This window comes from Lissotriton vulgaris, chromosome 7 (assembly GCF_964263255.1).
Source record: "Lissotriton vulgaris chromosome 7, aLisVul1.2, whole genome shotgun sequence".
Lineage (NCBI taxonomy): Eukaryota > Metazoa > Chordata > Amphibia > Caudata > Salamandridae > Lissotriton > Lissotriton vulgaris.
Window position 1 is genome coordinate 1,200,908,388 of NC_141695.1, and position 25,613 is coordinate 1,200,934,000.

General features: G+C 44.6%; 1 protein-coding gene across 1 annotated transcript in view; it reads right to left on the bottom strand.

Moving 5' to 3' along the window:
* Window positions 1–2,069: 2,069 nt before the first annotated feature.
* PAQR4 (progestin and adipoQ receptor family member 4) overlaps window positions 2,070–25,613 on the bottom strand; it is a 143,841-nt gene continuing 120,297 nt past the window's right edge. The window contains exons 2-3 of the mRNA XM_086931707.1: window positions 13,570–13,788; window positions 2,070–7,093 (exon numbers count right to left, since the gene is read on the bottom strand). Coding sequence (XP_086787833.1) covers window positions 6,660–7,093; window positions 13,570–13,788 — 653 coding nt within the window. The 3' untranslated portion in view covers window positions 2,070–6,659. The remainder of the gene's footprint in view (window positions 7,094–13,569; window positions 13,789–25,613) is intronic.

The following is a 25,613-nucleotide window of genomic DNA, read 5'->3' on the forward strand; positions in this document are numbered from 1 at the left end:
AGACCTGTTCATGCCATTTGATATAGATGTGGAAAGACTTGATTTATGGCAAGTATTCTGGTTTGTTTTCCTTTTTCAGCCACTTGTTAGCGTGGGAAACATCCTTTACAACGCAACTTTTACCACGCAGTGCTTTTACATCGCAACTTTTACAGCGAAAATCATAACAACGCATTGCACTGGGGGCGCTCTAGAATAGGGAATAGATTTAATTTACTATCCAACACCTTCCCTACTATCCACGGGGACTGGAGTTGGATTAGTAAATTAAACTATTCACTATCCAGCACCCCTCAACACTATGCATTGTAAAGTTTATAGCACTAGAACAGGGTATAGGGTGGGACACTTAACTGCACTCAGTCTAATGAGTCTTGGTCACGTTATAACTAGGGGTGCCAAGAACCTGAGGCCATATACCCCTAGGCCTCCAAAATTACTGTGGTGTGCCGAACTATCTCTGTGAACTATGCATTGTAAAGGCATGCGTTGTAAAAGTTGCGATGTAAAAGCATGCGTGGTAAAAGCATGCGTTGTGATGTCATACATCCGTTAGAGTACTTCAAGTCTAAGATTAGTAGATATTCCAAATGTGCCTACTTACAAAATAATAAGAACAGAACTAAATGCCTTTGTCTTGAGTTTGAGTACACATTCAATCACTTCTGCTGAAAGGGGGATTGTACCTCCTGCAGCACTTGGTCCAGGAGTAAAAATCTTGACACTAGCGAAATGTTAAATGGAGAACATGTTAAGATTTTGGATCCATTTTTGACAATATCTAGCAATTGTCTTTTCTTCTCATCCTTTTTTCTCCATGTATCTTGGCACATGTTTAATGGAGAATAGTGTCTGGAAGGTGTGCATGGTAGGCTCCATCAGATCAAGTGCCAAAGCTTCCAAAGGTCTTGCGAGGGAAACAACTTCAACGATGGGCTTGATAACGGCTCTGTTGGTTATTTCTTGGAAAGTACCCACATCATCCTCCCTACAGATACCAGAGAAGTATGTAACACATTCTGAGTGGGTAGTTACTTAGGACAGATTATAAGGAAGAAGTGGGATGTGGAGAGACTTCTCTAGTGGATGAGGAGGAGAAATATCTTTAGTCCCATGCTCCTGTCTTCGACACTCTGGAGGATCTGAGTTTCTAGACCATTATTTCCTTTTTGTGTACGTTGAATGAAGGCAATTATACTCCTTACGTCTGTACTCTTCGATGTGAAGGAAAAGACAGCAGTGAGGTAGGATTAGAAGGAACCATGAAGTAGTAGGTATTGCTAGCAAAATGGTGGTCCCTTTAAGAGCCGATTGCGTTGCTTCAGAGATTGCTTGACCAGACGACTGCCTTCCAAGAAAGAGATGCGGAGGTTATAGAGGTCATCGGTACATGATGAATGACACAATAGTCGTAATTTAAAGATGGAGCGTTGAAGGAAACTATCCGAGTTGAATGAAAAAGGAGGAAAGAACAGTAAAAAAAAATCCTAGAAAGATTGAGATCAAGGATAATCAGGGACAGGGTCCTGTATAAGGAATTTCTAAAGATGACTGCGACAGGTTCCTATCCACATCACTCGTAAGAACAAAACAAGCTGGCAAAGGTGAATATAGGAAAGGCATGTAGCGTATAAAGCTTGTATATGTTGTATGTGTACATAAAACTCCTAGTTGGAAGCTATAGAAACTGTTTCCGGTCCCAACATCAAGTGGTACCCACAAGGTGAGAAAGGGAAAGAGCTAGGACATACAGTACAAAAATAATTTGTGATAAAATATGCTGTAACATTAGTGTGTAAATGTCGACAGAAAGCATTTCAAATAATCTCATGTGAAGTCAAAAACAAGGAAACTACAATAGTTGCAGGCAAATTGAGTAATGTAGCTGCATGTATGAACTAGTTCAGCTAGTGTGAACAATCCCCTTATAGCGCCAAAACGGTTTTAAAAAATCTATTTTTTCTTTGTTGTGCTTCTCATATTTGCCGTACAATTACCTATACAATGCCAATGCCAAAATGAGGAACAAAGAGGATATATTTTGAGACAGACCACAGAAACCATTCCAGTTTTGTTATTAAATGTGTTTTATTTAATTCAAGTGCTGAGGAACACGCAACAATTCAAGTTTCTAACAGACAGTTCTCTTGGAAGAATAAACACTGGTATTAATGAGGTTCAAGGTTTTTGGAGAATCGCAGGAATCGGTGGCATGCTGGCTTTTGCAAGCCTCATCTAGTGGAAGAATCGCCGACTGGCGTTTCCATACCCTGAGATTGTATACATGAATATTCATCTAAAAACCTTGCTTTCCATGGACCCCACCACTATTAAAGTATTCCTATTCAGATCATAAAGCATATACATTTCCCTCTGCAAACAAGCCTGTAATGGAACAGTCTCCAAAAGTGTTTCTTCGACAGACCCACACGTGGTAGTGACTATGGTTAGAAAGCCTTAGTCATTGTTGGATGAACGTTTCTAAAGGGACAAAAACAAAAGATCACACTTGTTTTACATCTATTCTGTTAAATAAATCAGAAATTAGAAGAGGTGTGTAGCTCACTGAGAGAAGTAGAGATAGACATTGGTGACAATGACAATTACTTTTACTCCAAAGGGAGTAGATTAAAATGTAGCAGTGATAGTAAGTGTATGGTGTGAGCGGAGTTCTTAAAGGAAACGCAGACACTGGTATAGCAGGGATATGCCACAGTATGTCATTCAGCCAGGTCCTCAATGGGTTATACATAAATAATGTGGCTGGGATACTCAGAGGCCAGTCACAACATAGCATAGAGGGAGGTCAACATGGGAGAACAAGAACACAGGGACAGTAAAGACATCCGCTGTCTGTCACAGTATGGTTCTGGAGGGAATACACCAAATGGAGTGCTTTGGCTGCAGACACCAGTGCAGCACTAACACCTAGTAACCTCTGATAGTTTGGCATTAGCAAGGTCAATGCTGTAAGTGAAGATGTGTTACTCAGCAGACATTCAGAGATTTGATGAGGTCTTAGACAAGGCAAATGCTTTCTTCTCAGGACTGTTTTCATTGTATGAAAAAGGAAGACTTGCAATTTCTGGTGACTGTGTGGTTTCCCAGTAATGCTTTTAACAGAAAGGGTCTCTCCTTCTATAAGGCTTCCATGTTCACATGCACATCAAGCTACACTTGCCATCACTCTATGGCTTAATTTGGGAAGTCCAAACCTCAAGAATGTCATCCTCAATTGAGGCACACTGCTGATCCTAGTTTTGTATCACAGAGATAGTTGGGGGGTGCTCACAGTCGAATGCTTAGCACGTTGAGTTGCCAGCCACTTACCACAGCATTAATGAAATCCTCAGATCTTCACCTGACGAAACGTTTGTCGTTGGCCACCTTTTTCTTGATCATACTGTCTGATATATAGTGCAGTCATCTGCTTGGCCTGACAAAGGGTGTTTATTGCTGCTAATAGAAAGATTTGTTGGCATCAACAGTTTTTCTTTAATTAAAAAAAAAAGGACAAAAATGCAACAAAGTGCAAAAGTATATTCAAAGAGCTAGGTAACCTGCGGGCCCGTCTTCGAGATAAAGACAACGCAAATGACTAGTTTGGGTTGATGATTACATCTCAGATAAGTAAGAGGCTGTACTCGAAATAAAAATTGTGACCTTATACTTAACAGCATAAAGAGGACTCCCCAGCAAATCAAAATTGCAAGTGCTTGCTTCACGTTTCCACAACAAAAGAGGATACATTTATAAAACGCATGCAAGCCACTAGGATATCCCTAAAAAATAGGAGCAGAGAGATCCTGGAAGAACATTTTTATTGAAGTAAAAGGATCTTAAAGAATGAGTTGAGATTCACTTGAAACAGCAAGGAGACACTGAAAAAAGTAGAGGTGCACTTGAAGGAACAATGATACTATAAAGGTAAAGGAGAGCACATTCTCCTGAATGGCCAAGTCGCCTTTCATGATGGAGGGCCACAGCGGTGCCTCTGTGAGGCTTCCTGGACCACAAGCGGACTGGGGCTGAGGGAAAGAAAGGGATGTCAGATAACAAACACAAAGTGGATCACTAGAAGCTCCAACGCCCACAGCACTCTTCCTCCATTATACGCCACACTGCAAGTATGCCTCAGTGGAAGCTACAGCAGGAGTTCGAAAACCCTCTGTCCGCTACTGTGTAGGTGAAGTGGAAAACCAGAGACCATTAAGACTAGTACTTTAAATGGGTAGTAGTATTAGGCACTCGGTACCTCCACTTCTTTAATTTGGAAGGTATAGTACTGGCACTTCTCAGCAGTATCTCAATGCTTTCAATGGAAGTGTACTTACTGGCACTTCTCAGCACTATCTCAATGCTTTTTTCCGAAGAGTACTGGCACGTCTCAGCAGTAAACAGGTACTCTAAGCCACGGAGTACCTGCACTTCTAGATTTCCATTCAAACACGGATTGGGACCAAAAGCCCAGCAGTGGCTGGGGAAATTTCAGAGCAGGAGTCAATACACGCTCTTCACATAACTGGAGACTGGCTGGTGGCACACACTTGACGATAAGGTTCACAAGCCACAAACTTGCATTGCTCCTGCCTTTCTGTGTTTGGCTGGACCAGGATCTGCATCTCTGAATTCCACGATAGTGTGTGTCCGTCACAGAAAGCAGGGGGACGAGAAAGAGCAAAAGAACTCTGAAAAATGGACTATGTTGGTGGGGGAGGGGAGGGGCTGGAAAATATGGTGCACCTTGTCTTCAATGAGTTGGACGTTAGACAGGCTGAAGTAAAAGTGTGATCACAAATGTACATTCGTCATGTGGCAGATACAGTGATGTGGCTTCTTCATGCATTCTTCGTCGACATTCAACAAATACTGGCACATTTTCATAGCTGCCTATTAGGTCCATCCTTAAAATGTGGACCAAGCCAATCCTGCAAACTAGAACATCAAAGAAAAAGAGGTAGGTGCAGCACTATGATATGTCACATCCACGTCATCCCGGTGCACTGCTGGTGTCTATGTTAAGATACGGGGGCCAAGAGGGAAGTGGTTTGGGATGAAGGTAAAGGAAAATACACTTTCACACACTACAGAACTCTCCGCAGCATAACAGAGGTCTGCTTCAAGCCTTTCATTACTCTACATTGCCAGGCTAAACATTTCACCATGCCAAGAGAACCTCGACCATCCAATGCTGGGAAACCAAGGAGTATACATACTCAACTGTTTCCTACCCTGTATAGGGTTCTTTTTTGGGTGGAACCCTCATGAAACCTATACAATTAATCTTCATGGGGGTTAAAAGTGCAAAAAATTAGATATGACCCGCACCAGGATGAAGCAGAAACAGAAAACAACATTAAATCAATCATGTAGAGTCATAGCTGTTCCACACTGCCGTTTCATTTTTCAGAAAAATCAACATATTTGCTTTTACTTCCAGGGTAACCATCCACTGCTCCCCCACCCATGTTACCAACTTTCTGCCTTTCGCTAATTTGTTCAGCTATCTCACTGGTTGAGAGGGTTCCATATTCTGTTAAGTCATATGTTTGCAACTGTTTGGTTGTAGCAAGTTATCTGAGAAGCAGCCGACAGAAGGGTGCGCTGCAGCCAGCACAATATGGAACCTGTGTCTTATCACAGTGATCTTACTTGGAAACACACTGGGCTTGGCGCCAATAGCGGGACCCGCCTTTTGGCACCTGCAAAGGGAACCTGGAGCTGGTTTCAGAATGGAGGGGGCGAGTATCTCCCTTTGCAACTGGCCTTCTTGCTCTGCATTTTCTTGCTACACCCGGAAGGCCATATCTGTGTACAATCCACTCTGGGAGGAGCGCGTGCAGCCCCACCTACGAAGCAGCTGCCCTTCTATCATATAACATATTCTGCTGGTATAAAGCATCTGAAGTGGCATGAGATAATAAAAATACATCCGGAAACGTTATTCTGAAGGTGCACTGCCGTTTGAGCAAGCACCCGCAAACAACTGAATATTTATGACACACACACTCCTCGTGGTCTGTCCCATACACACACCTCTCACTCGCACTATGATGGCAATATGTAAACACTATTTTAGATACTAAAAATGTGTATATTTATCCACCTGTCCCAGGGATCTGACCTGGGCCGTGCCTCCCATAGAAAAGGAAATCTCAAAAGCGATTTGAGAGCACCAGATATTCTATTCTTCGTTACCCCAGAAAAGAAACATTGGTAGGGACCACGGTCCCAGTTGGAGCTGGTCACCTGGGAGGGTGAATGTCACGAACGGAGACAGAGAGGGACTTTTGTGACTCCCCATCCACTTTCAACACCCTAGAGAACATGTCTGGCTGGGAAGGAGGGGTTTAGACTTCCGGGATCTCGGTCATGCTGCCCATAGCCCTCACACCGGTCACAAAAATCCCTGAGGTCAAGTTTACTTCTCAGTTTCATACTGGTATGTTGGGTCAGAACGAACTCCCAACCCTCAAGTCAAATGTTAGAACTTGTATTGCGTGGCTAATCTTTGCAGACACCTAAAACGCTGTAAGTACATTACTTGGATAACTTCTCTTCCCCTTCCATTTTGGGGGGTGTTTGATCCTACAAGGGCTCGCAGCGCCCCAATACGTGTGGACCGAAATGTTCTTTCTTTGCTGCTGTGCGAAGCAGGGTCAGTCCCCTGGGCAGACATGGGTGGTGACCCACAGCAGGTCAGACACCACTCCCCAGTGCAGATATGTGATGCTCAAAACCGCCAGCACGTGCATGATCTGGTGGCTGTTGAACCAGTAGTCAAACTTGCCAGGCTTCCAGCGCTCGGGAATGCGGGAGATGTTGATCATGCCCCCGAGTAAAGCCAGGGAGTCCATCACCAGGTAGCTTCGCAGTGAGGAGGGATGCCCCGTGCCCAGACCCACCCATCGCAGGTAGAAGAACAGGAAGCGGAAGAAGGCCTGCCACGCGAAAGAGCGCAGGCGGGTGACATTGCTGCTGGCGGTGATTGCACAGTAGATGGCGTAGCTGGAGAGACCGGTGTACGTCAGCAAGGCCGCACTCCGCGTGGACGGGTAACAGAGCAGTGTGACGTAAATGATGGGCAGGGCTCCTGGAAGCAAGAAAAAGAAATCACTGAGTGAGTAGAAAATACAATTTTAAACACTTAAAATTAAAATTAATTCAAAACAAATATACGGAATTGGTCTAAATCAGTTGGGTTAATAGGTTCACGTATTTTGTCTTAGGCAGCGGAGAATTCATACCTGCATCTGACAGAAAACATTTCAGTTACTGACTGAAGTAAGATAAAGTTATGTACCTGTAATATTTCCATCGTTGAGGTATTGTACATTCATAACCTCTGCAAAATTCCCTGTTGCTTGTGAGTACCTTGCCAGGTAGGTCGCTCCCCCCCCGCTGCACATCCACCAGCGCTTGTACCCTTGCACCCTCGGTTCTGCTGCCCATTCTTCCTGGGCGCTGTCTTTCCTCGCCCCCTGTGCCCCTGCTCGCCGTTCCCGCCGCTGCTGCCCCTGCGGCCCGCCCCCACGCCCATTCGCTATCCCCTACCTACCGCCTCCCAGCTGCTCCTTCCTCCCAGCACCCCTTAAAATGGCGGCCGCTTCGAAGGCGCGCCTAAAGCAAGCCCGTCTGCGCCTGGACCGCGCCCAGCGCCAGAACCCTTGGACCCCGCGAACGCCACAACACCAGACTCCACTACGACGCCAGCAGCCTCCACGCACTCATCGCTGGCCGAAACCACACCTGCTTTCAGGCCACCCCGAAACGGACCCACGGACCCTTCTCCTGCCGCATCTGCAGCTTCACCTGTGACAGAACCACCAAAACTCCAAGGACTGGACCCAACCACCTCCGCTGCATACTCAACACCCACTCCGCACGCAAACACGCCGTCGAGCTCTGGGATCTGCTCGACACCTCCACCCCAGACGTGGCCTTCCTGACCGAGACCTGGTGGAACGACTCCTCAGCGCCCGACATAGCCATCCCGGACGGCTGCAAGATCACCTGCAGGGGTCGCGCCACTGGTAATGGAGGAGGAATAGCCATCGTCCACAAGTCCACCCTCAAGGTCGCCACGCACACAGACGACACCCTCAACACCGCCGGACACCTGCACTTCCGGATCCACACCGACCCCAACACTACCCTCAGAGGAACACTCATCTACAGACCCCCCGGAACCCAGCCCAGTTCAGCCACTCCATCGCCGACCTCTCCAGCACCCACGCACTCGCCTCCACGGACTACATCCTCCTCGGGGATCTGAACTTCCACCTCGAGAACAACAACAACGCTAACTCCACCACCCTAATCGACAACCTCGCCAACCTCGGCCTCAGACAACTCGTCACTGCACCCACCCATGCCACCGGCCACAAGCTGGACCCCGTCTTCTCCACAAGCACCCCCGTCGCCTTCAACCACACCACCAACCTCCACTGGACCGACCACCGCTGCGTCCTCTTCACCTTCTAGAAACCAACCATGCACTACTGCACCAAACAGCCGCCTCGCCGCTGCTGGAGCAAAGTCACCGAAGACCAGCTGATCACCACCCTCGCCCAGAACCCACCCACCAACCCAGACACCGCAGCCCGCAACCTCAGACAGTGGATCGACGACTGTGCCAACACACTCGCCCCGCTCAAGAAACCCTCCAACAGCCACACCAGCAAGGCGAGGTGTGGAGGCAAGGAGAAGTGTGGCTCAAGTGGTTGGAGCGGCAGACCCTGATGCAGAGGTCTGGCCCAGACCAGGGTTCAATTCCCCCCCTCGGCGGTTCTTGGGCTCAAATTTCCCCGGACCTGACAATTCTCGCCTCGGCGCCTATTCCAATCATGGAGTCCCACTCTGCAACTCTGGGCAATAGCTTGCTTAATCTCCACGACGGCCCCTCGCAGCGGGATGCCTGGCTTTCACCTTGGGGATGCCCAGTAATGGGTTATCTAACAGGGGAATACCAGGACGGGTTCCCTAAGCAAGCGCTTAGAAACCGGTCGGTGATACAGCGCTATATAAATGAATCTACATTTACATTTACATTTACAAGAGAGCCCCCTGGTTCACCGACGAACTCCAGACCTCCAAACTCGCATGCTGGAAACTGGAGAAAATATGGCTGCACGAACGCACACTGGACAACCACGCAGACCACAAGGACGCCACCCGCAGACATCACCACCTCATCAGATTAGCCAAGAGATCCTCCTTCAAATACCGCTTGGATAACAATGCACACGACAGCAAAGAGCTCTTCAGCATCGTAAAGGAACCCTCCAACCCCAGCGCCAACGACATCCCGCCCTCACAAGAACTGTGCAACTCACTAGCCATCTTCTTCCAACGCAAGTTTGCTGACATCCACGACAGCTTCAACACCACGACCGCCCCGAATACGCCAGACTCCACCACCCCTGTGAACACCACCAGCGCCATCCACAAGGTCATGAACTCCATCCACTCAGGATCTCCGTCAGACCAGTGCCCACACCATTAGCTATGCATGAAGTCAAGCTGCTGGAGGCAAAAACATTGCGATTCAATGGCAAGCTTCTTGGATTCTGTTTGGAAGGGACAAAGGAAAAGCCTTTGGTTTTTGAGGACAGTGTCTAAACCACCAGACTCTCAGCTGACAGATAAAAGATAAAAAGTGTAGGTCACCCTGAGCCAATATATGGTGTCTGGTGATCTGTCTACAGACGGCTAGGCCTGAAAAGATTTTCTCCATTGCGGTGATTACAGGGTCTAAGTCAACCATGTTAAATGGAAGTAAGGGTTCTGCGAAAACTTTAGTCACAATATTCACTACACTACTGAAGAAGGCAATCTCAGTTCCAAAGTCTTTGCAGCCTACCTAACAACTGTCATGAATAAACTGACCTCCTCCTCCTCACCCACTTCTGAAGAATAATCTAGGCCACTGGCATTTTCTACATTTAAGTAAAGGCAAAAATAGTATTATAAAAGTAGGAGTTGATCAGCTTCTGAGTTATCATCCTTCATGCACCCATAGCACTCACCCTCCATAGCCAAGGCATATGACTAAAAAACAAAAATCGCCTGTCAACGGGTGGACCTTTGTCTCTGGGGAGTGGTTCACATGGAGGTTTATCACTGAAGGTAGCCTGTCTTTTCCCCCTTGAAACATGAATGAAATTTTCATCTGTAAATTCCGTGCCTGGCACTAGAGCCAGTTCCATGGGTGCTATCACTACCGACCTGAGGGTTGGACATCAACTAAGAAACACAGCACCTTGGTTGCATTGGACTTCATCTTAGGCATCATGGGCCCTAATACATAGAGTGCCCCGGGGGTGCAACGGGACACTTTGGTATTACAGAAGGGGCTGCAGACGCGCAGGTGACCATAAAGCGCCATCGCTATCTGCAGAGGGCGTTCCCTACCTTGCATGGGGGAGTGCCCCATGCAAATGAAGGAATTGCTTTGCCTCTGCACCCGCGCTATATTACAGATTTGGGTTCCAAAGGCAAAGAAGCCCGCAGGAGGTGCACTTACAGTGTGCCACCTAAAAGCTGCTGCACTGTGAGTGCACCTCGTGATGGCAGCCATCTGGCAGGGGAAAGTCCCATTGACCCCTCAGACATTCCCTTGCAGGTAGGTGCAGTCACTGACAGCACCCGCCTGTAAGAAATCTCTAATCCCCTGTAAGCGAACTCTAATCCCCTTTAGAAGTGCAGGCGGGTGCAGCCTGCACAGTGAAAACACAAAGCGGCTGTATAACAGCTGCTCAGGTTTTCACCGGAATGCGCTGTCTCCAGGGCAGCACAAGTTTGCGGCTGCCGTGGGGTTAGCGCATTTCAGGTAATAAGAGTGCATTTTCACTGTTTGCGCCCAGTGCACCTTTTCAAAGGTGCGCCCGGTGCAAACATGAAAATGCACTTTTACCATAATACAGCCCCAGGAGTGAAACCAATGAAGGCGTTGCCACAGAGCCTCCAGAGTTGCCAAATGCAGAGGAACAAACTTCCTCTTGCAGAGTTGACCAGAGGGTTGGTTAAAAGGCTGTCCTGAAAATACCCAGCCCAGCATATTTGAATGGAAGGCCTCGACCTGCATGGTGTCGACCGGAGAACTCCATCCACTTCTTTTAAGGCACTAGTAGTTTTCCAGACATCAAAGTCTATCATTGGCAATGGTGTGGATCTCTGAATGGTCTCTGGTTTAGGACCTCTTTTTTGAGAAAAAAGGAGAATTTCTCCTTCGTGTACAGCGCTTTTTCTGTTTTGGGGAAAGATTTATAAGGAGAACATTCCCTGGTGGGAGACTTACCTTGAAGAAAAGAAGTCTGCTCGGACATCTCCCTGCAGACTTTATCCCAAAACAACTTTGCATTCTATTGGCATGATGGCCTTTGGGCGCACGGATGCGCAAGAGTCACAGGCCGGGGTGTTTAGTGCCGACCCCAGACATCACAGAGATATGGTGGGTATCTCAAATAGACATCTTACTGTACATTCTACAAAGCTTGAAACGTAAGGCTCTTTGAGGAGACATTTAAGCAAACCGCGGTCAACAGCTGATAATTTTATTAGAGAGACATAGAGAAAGAGCTCCTGACCAAGTGGATGAGACACAAACAAACAAAAAGAACCGATGTCAGCACAGATGAAACGGAGTTGCAGCTGGTGCCCCCTAGCACCCGTGGCAGCACTTGATCATTGCTGCAAATCAAATATTTCTGATGCAGGATCTGGAGAAAGATGTATCCATCAGAAACATTATGGATTTATTATTTACAGAGGTCAGTGCAACTAGGAACATGTTTTGATTGTCATCTTCCAGGCCTCCTTGGGCCTGATCATAATTCTACATTGTCATCCTCCACCATGTTTTGATAATCAACCAAAAGTTGTGTCAGGCTTGTTTGTAGCATGGCCAAATGGACTCTCAATTTGAGATTTGTACCCCATTTCCAGAATCTTTTGCCGTAGAAGAGGTGATACCTTGCTCGGTTTAGTATCTGAAAACTATGAAGCTTTAGGAATACCTTTTACTGACAATTAATTCACTGTGTCTTACTTGTTCTGGGATCTATTTAACAGAATTGTCAATTTTATTAGGGTCATTGACTGTTGTGGATAGTGAAGTTGTCGACGGTGCCTGACCTGCCAATGATGAGTTTGTTGGTGAGGCAATCGTCTACAGTGAGATAAGGATGTGGTAAAAGAAACAACAGGCAAAACAATTTTAGAAGCCTTTTTGTCAGACTTCTTTACAGCTTTACATGGGGGTTCTACAGAGATAAACTGCAGTTACTCTGCTGAGGCTTCTCGCTTTGAAGCCTTACCTTCCTCTAATTGACATATTTAAGTTCTTTCAGCAGCAGATTGGGTTGATTTCCTCTCAGGAGAAGGTTCTGTCTCAATTCTGATGTCACCTCAGAAGACAATTTTCACAGCCATTCAGTGTACTGAAGACACTTTTCTGCATATCTTACAGTCTATGAGCTTATATCTTTATAGATCTAGACAATGTATTTCTTGTAAGGATCTTCCAAGTTTAGCCTATTTTATCCCATAGGAGCTCCAGTTCCTGAAGACGTCTTTTCTTCTATGAAGAAAAAAAAAAAAAGAACACCTTCCATGGGCCATAGTCCAAATACAGCAAATTCAGAGAAAGTGTCATTAGAAATGGTAAACATTTCAGATAAGTACTAAAACTGAAATAGGAATGACAAGATGGAGCAGACCTCAGTAACATGCGTTAGAAATCAGAGGTAAGGTCGAATCTAGAGGGAGTGATGTGCAGAGTGCTTTGTTCTCATTTGCTGAAATTTGAGTCTTCCTCTTTGAAGGTGTCTTGTTACTTACATGCCATTGGGTTAGGCCCTCTCAAGTCCTTATCACAGTATACAGCCGCTTCAAGGCTAACGTGAGACTGTCAGCTATGATAGGGAAAGATTCAAGTATGTGAATTTATGAAAGATCCAATACTGGGAAAGAAGAGCAATCTAATAAATATCGCCCATCCCTTCCTAAATTAAAATGCCAAGGACAACCTGCCCAATTCTCCAGATAAGAAGCTAACCATCAGCTCCACACAGCAGTGAAAACTATTTTAGTGAGTACAGCCCAGGAGGGAAAAGGGGATTAAGTTTAAGAGTGGATAGGGCAGACTATTGCCAGCAGTTGATCTAAGCTTTGAGCTCTCCTAGATTGCTAGGGTATCTGATGTATTACTGCCCAATAAAACAAGGCTGTATACTTGCACTTGATGGGGCTGGGAGGTAAGGCTAAGAACAGTATCTCACCTTCTGTGGTACAGGAAAAACATGGGAAAATAACGGGATTGTGCACATGCCCGCTCATCTTGTAGCATAGTTTTCAAGTTGTATCCACTGGCTCTTGGCTTGAAACGTCACCATGAGCTTGCAGAGCGAGACTGGCCGATATACAATGCCGAACTGTGCAGATTTTTTTCTGTGAACGGGAAATACGACACCCGTAGTGCATACCATCCAAAGTAGATGTCATGCAGGTCACTGTATCCCCCTTTCCTCTTCCCTCATCCCTTGTGACCAACTGTATAGCAACACTCACCAAGTGTATTCACCATGCAGACGCCACACATGTCCACTGTGAGGAGGGTGTGGTAGACAGGGGCACCTCCCCTGTGGTTCATGAAGAGATGGTAGAGAACACTGCCCAGCTGCGGAGTGATGCAAGCCAAGTAATGGACCACACCCAGCCACGACACCGTGATTTGCGACCAGGGCATGCTGAGTGGAAGCAGGAAGATGAAACCGAGCAGCGGAATACCTATAACATAAAAAACAATAACAGCATAGTGTTAGAGAGAGGGGGGCACGGGGACAAGCAAATGCACTCAGCAGCTACTCTCAAACATTCAGTCTGCATCCCCCACCTTCACACAAGAAAAGGCTGCATGCTTTTACTGGCATGTCAAGTGCCACTTTCCCCAGGTTCACAGTCAGTTCTCCTTGCAGATCAGGAGAGTGGAACATCTTTTACACCTAAATTATCCACAAAATGGCAATAATACTTATATGCAAGCATACCCAACATAATTTCCTTCCCCCTGTATGGTTCAGCTTCCAGCAGCTGTCTGTTTCTTCCACCAATCTGGAATGGATGTCCTTAGCACAAGCAGCAGTTCTTATCTGCTCAAGGTTCTTGTCAGACCACAAACCTTCATGATGTTCTTCTCCTACTATGTATGTCTTTATGACCAGCTTCTAGAAATGCTATATGTGCCAGACTCAATTCTCCAAAGATGACACTCACTGCATATACCTGCATTGCCTGTAACCAGAGAATCCCTTGTCTGACTGCGCTCTGCCACATCCTTTTTAGGTCGCGCATGTGCTGCTCTGTGAGGCATGCTGTATTCAGGTATGGACTTGAAGCTCCGCCCACTCTCCGCACATATTTTTCATTGGCTTGTGTCATTGTCCAATGCAAACTGTGGTTTCCATTGGCCAATAGACGTAGTAGTCCCTCCTTAGTACCGCCTATTCTTATTTTGTAACTTCCCATGAGGACATCCACTGTTCCGTGTGTAACTGGGTTGACTATATCTATAGCCTACACGCATTATTTCCTCAAATAGCTTTGTCCAGCCTGCTGTTGCAGGCAGGACAAGCTCTCTCCTAACGCTTTAAAAAAAATCTTTATAGCACAGGGCCCAAACGCATTTGTGAGAGTTTAAGCTATTGGCCTTGTAAATGAGAATGCCTTTTATTTATCTGTTTTAAAAACAGCATGTAAACAAAAGGCATTGTTATTTACAGCTCAAATGCTCGTAAATGTGAGACCTATTGCATTGCAAATGATTGTTTGACAAGGTTCCATGTGTGCCTTTCCATTTACTGTTTTGCCATCCAATGGGCCCTTCAGGATTTTTTCATCTAGAAGCAGGCTTTCAACAATTCAGAAGGAGCTTAGCAAGCAAAGAGCATGTCAGTTCGATTCACTTCTACTGAAGGAAACTCATTCATAGAAAACAAACTGGTATCACATTAGAAATGCCCCCTCTCCAGTACCTCACAGACTTTTTCGTACCAACCCAGACCGTTAGAAACCTCCCTTCCAAAAAAACACGGACCCCATCACCACCAAATTGCAAAGACATGGTGAGAAATGCCTCACCACAGCGGGAAAGATCTATGGAACAATGCCCGCTCCCTCTTTTTACAGAAATGCCTTGACACTTAAGGGCTTCAAATTGTCCAGGGAAAAAAAAAACATTCCAAACAAGATCTCTTCTGATACCTAATTTACATCTGAACTTTGATATATGTCTTTTTTGTCCATTCATCAATTTTACTTCTGTTGTTCCCTTTCCTCATCTCCTCTTAACCCCCTCCCACTACTCTCCTTGTATCTTGAGCCTCCATTTGTTTCCTGGTACTTACTGCGCATAACAAATAAATACTGATACAAAACTTGAAGACGGCATTGGAACCTAATAGAACCGGAGTTCCCTCTAAAATGACTTCTAAACCTAATCCCAATGGGGTTTAATTCGACGAGATCACTCATGACAGTACTCACGCATCATTCTTCATCTAAAGATGCCCTTAGTATTGTCTATAAGGTGCTGTCTTAACATACACAACGTTTCACAGTCTGATAATCTTCCTAGGTAAAAACAACAGTTGATGGACAGAATGCAGAACAATGTCATACATTCACCCCAGTACAGAGATCTGGGCCTAAATCCATAGGTTTTTTGCACTCCACACCACCCCAGTTCAGACATGACATTACGAAAAGAGTTGGATATGTTACAAACCTATAATGGGCCTAGGCCTGGTTTCTGTTTTGGTAATGGTTTCTATTGCTATTTTATGTATACCGGGAACTTCCATTCCGATGTCGGGGAATGATACAAGAATGGAATTTATGAAAGTGCCAATCCTGGGGTAAGCAGTATGATTTAGGGAACTTCAGTCATGTACCGCTGCTTCAGAAAACCTGCATGAGTTAGTCATCTCTTTAGATTAGGGAGACGTACACCAGACCCCACTTCCAGTGGAGTTTAACCTTCAGTGAACTCCAGTTGGAAAGGAATGCACAACAGCAGTTTAATACCTACTTCTCAGTCAGGATAAATGATAGGGACACTATTCCTAAATACCAATATGACAGAGGGGTTCTTTTTAGGTCGAGAATACTAGACAGCGCATATACTGTCTGTTGTGAGGCATACTAAGGCTCACCAACAACATAGATGGACTTGGAGTCCACCCACTGCTTACCATTGATTGACTTTCCTTGTCACTCATTTACCTGCTTCTGATTCGTGTGCCAGCATGTCAATCTTGTGTTTGCCCCTGCTATGGAGCACTACTGCTTTCCAATCTTCTTGATTGGCTGGCACCTCTGCTGGCTTTTCAGGCCCTACTTTTTTTCTCGTGTGGAGCACTGATAGTGCGTGTATTTCTGAGCTGACCATCTTGTATTTATCTTCCCTGGGGTTGCTCTCGGTCACCGGCTTCCCTCACTGTTGCACTTGCCCGAGTACTTCTCCCCATGGCTTCCCAGTACCCGCACCCTCCGTGTCGCATCTCGCCTGGCTTATTTAAAAAAAAAAAAATTAAGAAGCTTTTGTACATTTTAGTTTGTTTTTAATTACCGATCCAATTTGGATCGGTAACTTAAAAAAAAAAAAAAGCATGAGTCGTTTTGAAGGCATGCTCATAAGTGGTGCATAGGTGCATACAGCTACAAATGACCTCAGGTGGCGTTCTCAAGGTTTTTTTTAAAATGTTTTACCTTTAGCCACGCTGCAGCGAATCAAGGAGTTCAGCGTGGCTAAAAACGGTTGCAATGCTAATTGGTCCCAAAGACGAGGCCTATTGGTGTTGCCAATGTTTGCTTCAACTTGCAAGGTCAGTTTCAGTAGTTCCATGAAGTGACGATATTACAAAAACTTACTAGGCATCGTCATAGACAGTCCTCCAATGATGGCACTGTAACTGTAGAGACATTGGAAGGTGGACACTGCAGATCCATAGCCTGACTGGGACAAAGACACAATGTACTTAGACATCAGGCCATGTGTCACGAGTGGCGTCGATGTAGGCATTTTTGTGCAAAGCCGTGTGATTTTGTCTGCACCTGCACAAGGACGCGCAGCTGTGTCACTGCTCAGAGCGACTATATAGATATATATAGATATTTTTTTTAGCAATTTCCTAGGACCACAAAAACGGGAACAGTAAAAATAGACAAAAATGAGGAACGTAATATGGCAATTCCGAACTAGTTCTTTGATGTAACCTTGCTATAGACACAAATCACCAAAGGCACGCTGGTCAAGGAGCATTTTACAGACTACACACAAGAGGCACTAAAGGCACTTGTTAACCACAGTGCAGCTCTACCTAAATCATACCAACCCCTAGCCCAGGAATGGGCTCAGGAAGATGGGTGCGAGCACATTGTTTTTTGATTCGTGTTGTTTCTTCTGACACGTTCAGCGTCTGCCACTTGCATTGTTCTGGTAAATAAGGACTATGTAGCATGCAGGTTTATTTTTCCAGGGAGTGTTATTGTTAGCCCATTAGCAGTATGATGCTCCCCTCTAGATGTGATAGGCTATTTCTACCTTCTTACCCGCTTAACTGTTTAACACTTCCATTGCCTAAAAGGAAATCAAGTATTGGTAGACCCAATATGTCTGGCCTTGAATGCTAGCCTTTTAGCTTTGCCAATGTTTATTTTGTTATGTTATGGAGTTTCTACAAATGCACTGTTGAATGAGGGGACTACCCCTCGCAAATATTATTAAACAGTGGCTAAAAGCAAAAATATTTTGCTCTGAAAAAGCACATTCTGCCATAAAATGTCTGGCACTGAAGGAAACTACTTTGTGTGTGGATGTGTTCTTTCTGAAAGAGCAGGATGCAGTCACTCAGAGTGAAGTTAGCCAGAGGCAGATAAGATGCACTATGCTGCAGGTTCTTATGTGTGGAGGAAACAGTCTAAAATACAAGAGGACAATGAATGAAGAGGGCTGACTGAAAGCCCCTACAAGTATATTACAGATATCATTTTAGTAAAATCAAAAGAGCTTGCATTCCACCAGTCCTAAAAAGGCAAAGGGTGAGTAATTACATGTAATTTTTGCGTTTCAGAAGTCTGCCGGCTTTTCAGACAACAGCATTTTGCATGGAGGGCTTGTCGCTTTGCTTAACACACATACAAATGGTACTCTTCCTTGTCTTTCCATTATTCCCTCATACATTCCTCTAGCACATCTCCCCGTCGCATAATTTCAGTCTCGCCCCACAAGCTTCTGTCAAAGATCCTCTTTTCTGTCTCACACATCTCTTAACACCTCATTCTCAATCACATGCATACACACCCTAATCTCTCAATGAAATGCTAATCTCACAAGCGTATATATCTTTAACGTGCTCTTTTCCCTCATAAAGCCCACTTATTGTGACTTCTCACATATAACTTCCCTTACACTGTATGCCTTTTCGTGCTCACATACCTCTCCCTCAGCTCGTTTCTCACAAGAACTTTCTCTTTCGCTCTCTTCTTGACACAGAACACACATATTGCTGTAAGGAGAAAGCGAGAAAGGAGGTAGTGGTGTCCCTCTAAGAGGAATATCCACACAATCACAAGCACATGTAGAGTTAAAAACAATTAGAGGACAATAAATATTAGACTAGTATACTAATACTAGCGGAGTGCAACAACAACCCACGTCACTCACTACCAGGGGTGACCAATATGTTGAGAAGGGAACTCAGCATGTAAGTATCAAAAAAGAAGAACTGGGTCAAGCGTGCACCATCCTAAATAACAATAATACGACTAGGGAATCTAGTAATCACCATCAAGCAATATATTGTATGACCATTAATAGAACAGGACAGAAAAGATCAGTCAAAATCCTTCAGAATCTGAGAATCTTCATTTCTTTTTATTCTTCAAATGATCATAATGAAAACAGCCGACACGTGTTTCGTAAGTACTTGATAAGTACCATAACTTTCTCAAGGCTGAAGAAAGATAATATCTGCTGTGAAGACAAGCTGTCGGAGTTGAGGCAGAAATCGTCTAATTCCAAAGAAGCTAAAAAGATGTATATTCACAAATCTTCACAACATTAAATCCAAAGATGCACCATATGTAGTTGCGTCAAGTAATTGGTGTCTGTAAGTTAATCATCCGTATGGTCAGGACGATTACAAGCAAGCTAAAAAGATGTATCTTCACAACATTAAGTCCAAAGATGCACCATATGTAGTTGCGTCAAGTAATTGGTATCTGTAACTTAATCATCCGTAGGGTTAAGACGATTATGTGCGCTTGTGAGTCCAATCAAATAGAGAGTGGCGAAGTGTATAGCCACTCAAATATAAATTGTTGGGGCTCCGTAAAATTCCAGGTGATCTTATCCGATACCTTGGAGCTTGTGTCAGAAAAACGGCATCCCACACGAGGAATGCAAGCACACGTAATCGTCCTAACCCTACGGATGATTAAGTTACAGATACCAATTACTTGACGCACTTCACTCAATAGAACTCTACTGTATGCCACTGCGCTCTTCGCCACTTAACTCTTCTTGAAAACAATCTACTCTATTCCACTCTGCGCCACTACAATCTACCCTGTGCCACTTCACCCCACTGCACTCTACCCCACTTTCCTTAACTCCTTCGGCGCTCATGACAAGCTCAGCTCGTCATGAGGCACAGTGGAGCTGTGCTCATGACGAGCTGAGCTCGTCATAACGGACGGATAATTCCCCTCCAGTGCGAGGCGTTCCATTAAGTGGGCAGAGTCATGACGAGCTCAGCTCGTCTTGAGCACAGCTCCACTGTGCCTCAGGACGAGCTGAGCTCGTCATGGTCGCCGCACGCGCCCCCCCTCCCCCGCGTCACGGGTGAATTAGCTCTGCGGCGAAGGGGTTAAAACCAATCTACTCCACACCACTGCGCTGTACTTTACTATATTCTACAACACTCTATGCCAATGCACTCTATGCCACTCTACACCACGGCACTTTACTCTGCGCCACTGCTCTCTGCGTCACTCTACCCAGCCCCACTGCACACTACTATGCACCACTGTGCTGCACTCTATGATACTCCACTCTGACACAACACTCTACACCACTTCACACCTCTCTACTCTATGCCAGTGCACTCTACCCCACTCTACTATGCACCACTATCCTGTGTACCACTCAACTCTACGCCAATGATTCTATGCAACTGCACTTAATAACACTGCATCCTACAACACTCTACTCTGCAAAACTGCACTCTCCACCAGTGAGCTCAACACCACTCTACGTCACTCCACTTTATGCCACTCCACTCTTCATCACTCTTCCTCGATTTATTCTACCCCACTACACTCTATGCCACTTTGAACTGCATCACTCTACACTATGCCACTCCAATCTATGCTGCACCACTGCACCCAACGTCACTGCACTCCACACCACTGCACTCTACCCTGGACCACTTTACTCTAAAACAATCTACTGTCACTGCAATGTACTCAACTGCACTCTATGCCACTCTACTCCACTCTGTGCCACCTCCCGTATTTGCACACTACGCCACTGCAATCTACTCTGCACCACTCTATGTCAATGGACTCTACACCTCTTTAACCGAAGCCAATACACTCTACAATCTACTCTGCACCGCTGTAATTTACACCACTTCACACTAGTTCACTTCATGGCACTCCAGGACGCTCTACTCCATTAAACTCTACCCCACTCTATGACACTGTACTCCACTCTACAATACTCTATTCCTCCGGATGCCACTCTACGACACTACTCCACTCTAATCAATTCCCTCTACACCACTCCATGCCACTTTACTCCACTCTATCCTACAACACTACTCCACCCTATGCCACTTCACTCTTCGCCAATGAACTTTCATATTTCACTATACTAATTCACCGCTAATTCTTTATGGGTTCCGGAGTAGCCTGCTACTCGCCAAAAAAGTGCTTCTCAACACCCCATCAGGGGCAACAAGTGCTATATAAATGCAAACCTTTTTCCCTCCTCTATCCCTCCGCTATCCTTCTCAATCCAAATAACTGACTAATATCCACTACTCTAATTACTTTCCTATGTCACTATACTAATTCAACAGTAATCCTTTATGGGTTCCGGAGTAGCTTGCTACTCGCCGAAAAAGCTCTTCAACGCCTCGTCAGGGGTAGTAAGCGCTATATAAATACAATTACAATACAATACAACTCAATAACACTCTACCCCAGTGGTTCCCAAAGTTTTGGCTCCTGAGGACCCCCATTGAATCAGCACTGGAAGCCGGGGACCCTCTAGCAATCTGTATAATTTAAATTTTAAACAGTAATCCAAAAAAAATAAACACAGGTGTGAACACAAAACAAATAGTCAAATTAATAAGGATTTTAGTATTTTATATTGAAAGAATCTGCAAAAAACAAAAAACTTTATTGGGAAGGTTGGTGTTGCATCTCCATAACTAACTTTTATATGGTTGGTTTTATTTCACACTACGAGGCTCCTGCTCCTGCCAGGGCCAGTCTGGAAAGTCAAAGCAGCCCGGGCAAAGGTTTTCAGACCAGTCCCCACAGGGTGCACACCAAGTGCAGTGAGTGAGTCGAACCACTACAAAGGGGACTTTGGGAGGTTCTTCCCCCAAGACAATTTAGGAAACAATAGTGCATTATACAACACATTTATCATTATATATTGAATTGCATTAGCTTTAAAAGAATAGTAATTGATGACTTTACTATGCACTAGGATACAATAATCTTTGTTCGGGATCACACTTCAACAGTGCCTCCCGTCTCTCCATAGTCCCTCTGTCACATGTATTTTATTTGTTTTATAGCATCTCTCATAACATTGTAGGATGTCAGAGCACTTTACAACACACACACATATAGGGCAGATTTACAAGACCCTTGCGCAACCGGTGCGTCACAAAAAGTGACGCTCCGGCGGCGCATTTTAGTGCCCCAAATTTATAAGAACAGTAATAGCCACCCTGCGTGACTTTTCCTGTTCTTATAAATATGGCCCCTGACTTTGCGCAACGTTTCATGGGTTTTGCTGTGAGTGTTCCCAAGCAACACCCATGAAACCAGACACATTTCCAGATTTACGAGAAATCATGAATCTGGAAATGCGTCCGAATGCTACACCTCCCCAAGGGAGGCGTAGGGAAGTGCAACAAGAAGAAATGTATTCATTTCTCCTTGTTGTTTAGGGAGATGAAATCCCCTCTAGTGATTGTTTATGTTCAGGTAGGATTCCCTTTCTGCACATAAACAATCTGCCCACAACGCAGGCATCCTTGCACCATGGTACCAGGGTGCCTGTGCCGGCGCATGGCAGCAGTTTGTGCACCAGTGCAGGGAAAGCACTGAGATGTAACATACTATGGTAAATATGTTGCATCCCTGTGCTTTGAAAGTGACTAAGTGCAGCACAGCCAAATGGCTTGCAGCACTCACTGAGTCCCTTTCTTTGTAAATCTGCCCCATAGAGACAATGAATCATACATGTAATAACAATGAAACTTTATTTCCATTCAAATAAACCTTTTTAGCAGCATCAGGATAATGAAAGACTGGGAAGAAACTTAAGTTACTATCTTGTACCATGCAGTTTGCAAACATCTTTTTGATGCTAGTTTATACGTCTCTGTGCTAGATCACAATTGTCACTTATAAACTGCACAGTAACTAAAGAATCTCTGTGACAAAAGCAGTAACCCATTGACCTATGCAGATCAAACACAGTTAAAAAAATAAATATAGGCACACTTTCTTTGCAAGAGGCATATTAACCCTCTGTGCTACATTAAATAAGTCCAGCTGCCACTGGACAAAACTCATCTCTCTCCAGCAGGAACATTAATCACTGGTGTTATCTTGGTCTTGACACTTTTATTGTTGCTCGAAAACTTCTAATTATACTTGTAACATTTGCAGTGCTTTTAGAACTGCTGCCTGTGCGGACCCCCGGGGAATGTGTCACGGACCCCTAGGGGTCCGCAGATCACAGCTTGGGAAACACTGCTCTACCCCACTAAATGCCATTGCACTCTCCTAAACTACTTCAATCCACTCTACAACAATCTACTGCACTCTACTTTACAATAAACTTCTCCACTGTACGCAACACCCTCTATCCCATTCCACTCTGTTGTCAACACTCTACTCCACTCAAATATACTGCACTCTACACCCTTCCACTCTGACACTCTACTCCCTCCATGAAACTCTACACCAGTCCACTCTATGCCACTTCATGACGCTCCAAATGACTTAGCTCTCCTCTACACAACTCTACACCACTCCACGCGACTCTACATCTCTCCATAATACTTCATTTTATGACACTCCACTCTCCTTTAACCCACTAACTTTTAGCCATGCTGAAGAGCAGCCACGCTGCTGTTCAACATGGCTAAAACATATCAGCAAAGCCAACAGCTCTTGCATAGGCGAGACATGTTGGCTTTACCAATGCTGGTTTGTTAATTGGCGCAGCAAAGCTACAGTAGGCCATTATATACAGCAGCCTAGCTGTATACCGGCACACAATAGGTTTAGAAAGCACACCCACCAGGTGATATGCAATCCCAGCCGTGTTGCACCTCTTCAGAATGTTGACGTTTGCCACAGCACTCACAAAAAATCTCCACTTAGGTAGTCACAGAGCAGCCTTCTTCCTCTACCACCCCCAATTCACGTCCTGAGAAAGGTTTAGAGTACATGGCTGTCTGATATACTTCCATATTCCACAATGAGATTCTTTATGATATTCGTATCATAGAACATCCCTGCATGTGTGGGATCCCGCAACCTATTTGGAAATATTTAGGTAGTTCTGAACATTTAAATAACAAAAGCAAGATAGCAGGCATCCTATTTTTTCTTTTATTATAGTAAACTAATAAATCAAATCAGTATTTTAAAAAAGTGCATTTAACTAAAAACCTCCCTGCTTTAACATTTATCACGCTGAACTAAAGATAGAAGGAAATGGTGCAACCATGCACAGGTGTAACATGAGTGAAAACTCAACACTGCTCCATAAATGATTTCAGAATGTGCCCTGTCCTATCAGGCACAACTGAACCACTCAAGTCGGTTTGTTTTTTCCACTCCCGGAGCACCAATCCGAGAAAATTTAGATCTTTTTGACTAAAATTATTGTTGGGTGATGGGGTGGTTGCATTCATTCACAGCAGTGCTTCCCGAGCTTTTTAGAACTGCATCCCAATTTTTGAAGCGCCAAAGTTTCACAACCCATCCCGCTTTGATGGACATGAGGTTGATTTTTTAAATGTAACTAAAACATCGTGTGATAGCCCACTGTCATTTACAGTCAGCACATTTTCCATTGAAATGGTCACTAAGTTTGCACGGACATACAGTTCTACTGATACAAGTACACTGCACACAAATTATAATGTGTGAAAATGGGGCTTCCGTTAATTTTTATCAATTGTGCATCACCAAGAAGTAAAGTGTCCCGATTTGTTTTGATCTTATTAAAATGTTTGTTTTCATCACACTTCAGGATTACAACGATGTGCTTCATTTTTGCTTCTTAACTGCTGAATGTATACAGTTCAGGTATTTACATTTTGTTGTGTGTTACAAAAAAGGACTTCTTACAGCTTTAGATTTCACAGTGTCTATACGGATTAGTTACTTACCTGTAATCCTAGTTCTCTTCCAGGGGTATCCTCATCAAAGTCATAAGCATTAGAATATTCCCGCCCATGCGCGGGACCCCGGAAACAATATATTATATGTGCCCCACATATACATATATATATAAATATATATATATATATATATATAAAATTAAGCAATTGCAGCCAAATAAAACAGTAGAGCTGGAATATGCTGTGAAGAATTTCCACCATACATGTGCATTAGCATTAGAAACATGAGAAACAACACCAATGCTTGTTTAGAAACTGTTTTAATGCTTAGAAAGCAGTAGAAATTCTTATAACACACTGTAAGCATATACAGCTCCCAGGCTGCATTGCAAATACCCAGTCTAAAAAGACTGAAAAGCTAATCTGTAGCTGCATGCACTAAAACTGACGCTGTGCCTTTAAGGCACCTCTGCCCCTAGCTTCCCATCATGCCTCAGGGGTTACAGTTAGGTCAGTTGTTCTTTTCGGAGACTGAAAACCAAACCATGGTAATAACAGGTTAAAACATCTCCTATTTAATAAACAAAGTCCTTTGCCCGGGGAGGCGGGAGGGTTGCTTATGACTTTGATGAGGATACCCCTGGAAGAGAACTAGGATTACAGGTAAGTAACTAATCCTTCTCTTCCAGGGGATCCTCATCAATAGTCATAAGCATTAGAATAGAGTAGCGAGCCTCACCTCATCCCTGCAGGCAAAGGAATCAACAGATAACATTCATAGTCGTAGGCCCAAAAGTAGGCCTTATTCTACCCAAATAGGTTTCTCAAGGAGGCTTGCCCTACTTGAGACTCCGCTCTGGAATCAGACTCTAGGCAATAATGCCTTGTAAAAGTATGGACTGATTTCCATGTCGCAGCCTTGCATATTTCTGACATAGGAATGTC